The sequence below is a fragment of the Crocuta crocuta genome, unplaced genomic scaffold (assembly GCF_008692635.1).
Source record: "Crocuta crocuta isolate KB4526 unplaced genomic scaffold, BGI_CrCroc_1.0 scaffold3, whole genome shotgun sequence".
Lineage (NCBI taxonomy): Eukaryota > Metazoa > Chordata > Mammalia > Carnivora > Hyaenidae > Crocuta > Crocuta crocuta.
The window spans coordinates 3,084,894-3,087,927 of NW_027529934.1; the positions used below are offsets into that span (position 1 = coordinate 3,084,894).

General features: G+C 47.9%; 1 protein-coding gene across 4 annotated transcripts in view; it reads left to right on the plus strand.

Moving 5' to 3' along the window:
* Nucleotides 1-2,266, plus strand: part of ATF3 (activating transcription factor 3) — a 59,565-nt gene extending 57,299 nt beyond the window's left edge. For all 4 annotated transcript variants that reach the window (XM_077763191.1, XM_077763195.1, XM_077763192.1 and 1 more), the window contains exon 4: nt 775-2,266. In XM_077763191.1, the coding sequence (XP_077619317.1) occupies nt 775-972 (198 nt within the window). In that variant the 3' untranslated portion in view covers nt 973-2,266. The remainder of the gene's footprint in view (nt 1-774) is intronic.
* Nucleotides 2,267-3,034: the final 768 nt, after the last annotated feature.

Consider the following 3,034-nt stretch of genomic DNA (forward strand, 5'->3'; position numbering starts at 1 on the left):
AACAGTGGTTAAATATATATATATATATATTTTTTTTTTTCTTGCATTCTTGTGTGTTCTTAACTCTGCGGCCCTTCTTGGTTCATCCCATGGTCTGAGCTCCTGGCTGTGTTCAGCCCGCTCCCCTTCCCGAAGGGAGAAGCATGGGTGGGAACGCATCTCGGGGCAGGTGGGGCGGGCTGCGGCGCCGTCCTTCCAGGCTGTGTCCCATCCCCCGAGTGTGGACAGGCCAGGCCAGTCTTCGCCCGGGTCCCACAGGCCCCCAAGGAGTCTGTTGATGGCTTCCGGGAGGCAAAATCGAGACACTGTATGTGTTGCCATGTACATTTTTCTCAGTGAAAACAGTGACTCACAAAAGACTAAGCACTTAGTGGGTCTGCATTTCTTCCCGGCCCTCAAGGCCCATGCAGGTCCAGGAGAGCTACACGGGGGCTGTTGGGCTCATATGAAGGAAATCTCTGAGCCATTGGCTCTACTGCAGTGTCATCACCATGGGAGTCACAACCTGCCCTCAACCTTGAGTGGAAACTCAAGGGCATCTCTGAAGAAGCCTCCAAGTTCAAAGGCTTCTCCAGGGTCTGGATTCTCCCAAACCTAATGCTGTTGTCCCAGCTTTGCGGGGACGCTGTCCCAGGGAGCCCACAGCACTCCCTCTGCAGACCATTCCCAGCTTGATGAACCCCGATGACATGCAACCCACTGCCACCCCGAGCCACGCCTCTCTTCACTGGAACCTTGGCTGCACTCCTAATAATCCTGTTGCTTGGCCCCCAGGAGTCAGAGAAGCTGGAGAGCGTGAATGCCGAACTGAAGGCCCAGATCGAGGAGCTCAAGAACGAGAAGCAGCATTTGATATACATGCTCAACCTTCATCGGCCCACGTGTATTGTCCGGGCTCAGAATGGGCGGACTCCAGAAGATGAAAGAAACCTTTTTATCCAACAGATTAAAGAAGGAACATTGCAAAGCTAAGCAGTCATGGTATGGGGGCAACTGGGGAGTCCTCATCAAAACCTTCTACATCCCAAACCCTGAAGCCATTGGAGATCTGACTTCCTGTGCACCTCTCGCATCCCAGCAGCGAAGAACCATCGAGGTAGAAGAGCCCTTGTTGACTCAGCTGGGCCTTTCCTCTCTGCACCAGAGCAGACTATGGACCGGGGCAAGGGCATCTTTTGTCTTAACTCCAGGATGTAGGCCTTAACCATCCTGGCTATTCTTGGATGCCGCAGATGGCCCCAGGTTAGGGTCCTGCTCATCTTTTGCCTGGATTCTACAAAAACAAAACAAAACAAAACGGGACTCTTACCAATATGACTCATGCTGAAGAAGTGTCCGTACCTTGGGTGGGTGGAGTGGGGCCACCGCCTAAGCTGCCACGGCCACCATCACTTATAGGGGACACAGCGTGAGGATGGCATTTAGCGAAGTTGTACAATGGCCAAGGTTGTGCTTTCTAGCAAACATGCTGTTATGTACAGGAATTACTGTGTGCGAGGCATTTGCTTCAAAGCTAGGCATTGTGTTCTTCTGATGTTTGTTTTGCACAATACTGGTGAGATTTTCCTCAGATCTGATTTCTGAGAGTTTGGGGGGGGCGGGGAGGGCAGCGGCTATCAGCACACGCCGTGTCTTACAAAATGTTGAGGTGGCCAGAAGACCTCAGAGGCCCCGAGAGAACAGAATTCTGCTGGTGAGCAGTGTAGTTTTGTGCCAACAGAGAAAGCCACCTTTCCCTCGGCACCCAGGCATTAATGCAGAATTCGTGGGCATGACTACAGGCCCTCTGTTGCAAACTCAGTTATAATGTCACAGGAAGAAAGCAGAAAGAAAGTCCAACTTCCGAAGGGTTAGGACTCTCCCCTCGGTGACTTAGGTCAGGAGTTCTTTCGAGGCCAGAGGAGCCAAAGACTATTCCACTTTCCTTTTCTTGCAGTTCAAAGCCACATTCAGTGGAGACAGGTTTGAAGCCAGGTGATGCCTGGGCTGTAGCATTATTGGATGTTACTGGCATTGTTTGTCATGCAAGTGTTGGTAGAAATCTGGCCCAGAGCGTTTAGAACTGTGAGACGTCATTCACACTGGCCACAGGACTCTGGCTACTGTCTGTTTAAATTCTGATGTTTCTGTGAAATCCTCAGAGTGTTTAATCCTACTCAGCAGTATCATTACAATTTTTCTGTAAGAGAAAATATTACTTATTTATCCTAGTATTCCTAAACCTGTCGATATAATAAATATTGGAACCAAGAAGTGGTAAACTTAAGTGTTGTGCTGGTTTCTGTTTTGTTTTGTTTTTTTGTTTTTTTTTTTTAATGCGTTGGTTGTCGAGATCTACTCATTCCTGGCACCCTCTCTCTCCATTGAGGGTGAAGGGCATTGAGCTTAAAAATTCTCCGAGAGTCATCCTTTGCTCTTTGGCGTGCCACTAGGTGGGACAGTTGACTTTCAATCCTGCTTCTCAGTCCGTAGCATGTGACACTCAATTTCTCATTAGCAAACCCTAGAACACAGTGCCAACCAGGTATATCCTTTAGACCAACTGTCTGATGTGATGATATACAACCTGAATTGCTAAGTACCTCCACTATGTTTCTCTGAATGTACAGATGCCAAAAACATACACCTGTTTTCCAGCTTGAGCCCTGGACACTGTACATTCTGCCACAGAACACCTCTTAAAGCATTTACTTGATTACAGCTATTGTGTCCAAATATGTATTATTGTTGCAAATATGTATTTCAAATACAAGGAAAGAATGGAGGGAGGAAGAGAGGGAGAGAATAGTTTTTGATGGCACAGGTGTGATACTTCAAGGAAAGGTATTCCATCTAACTTTCTGGAATTTGCAGGGCATATGATTCCTTAGGTCTGGAACCATGTTCCCTTGCTCTTTGCCTGTGCACATTGGTATCCCTCACAGGCTAGAAATCAAAACTGGCTACTCTGCTACTAATGTCATTCTTCAGAGAGATATGAGCCTCCTTAAATGTTAAGATTCATGCACATGAATGGGGAGCCTTTGAACTCATG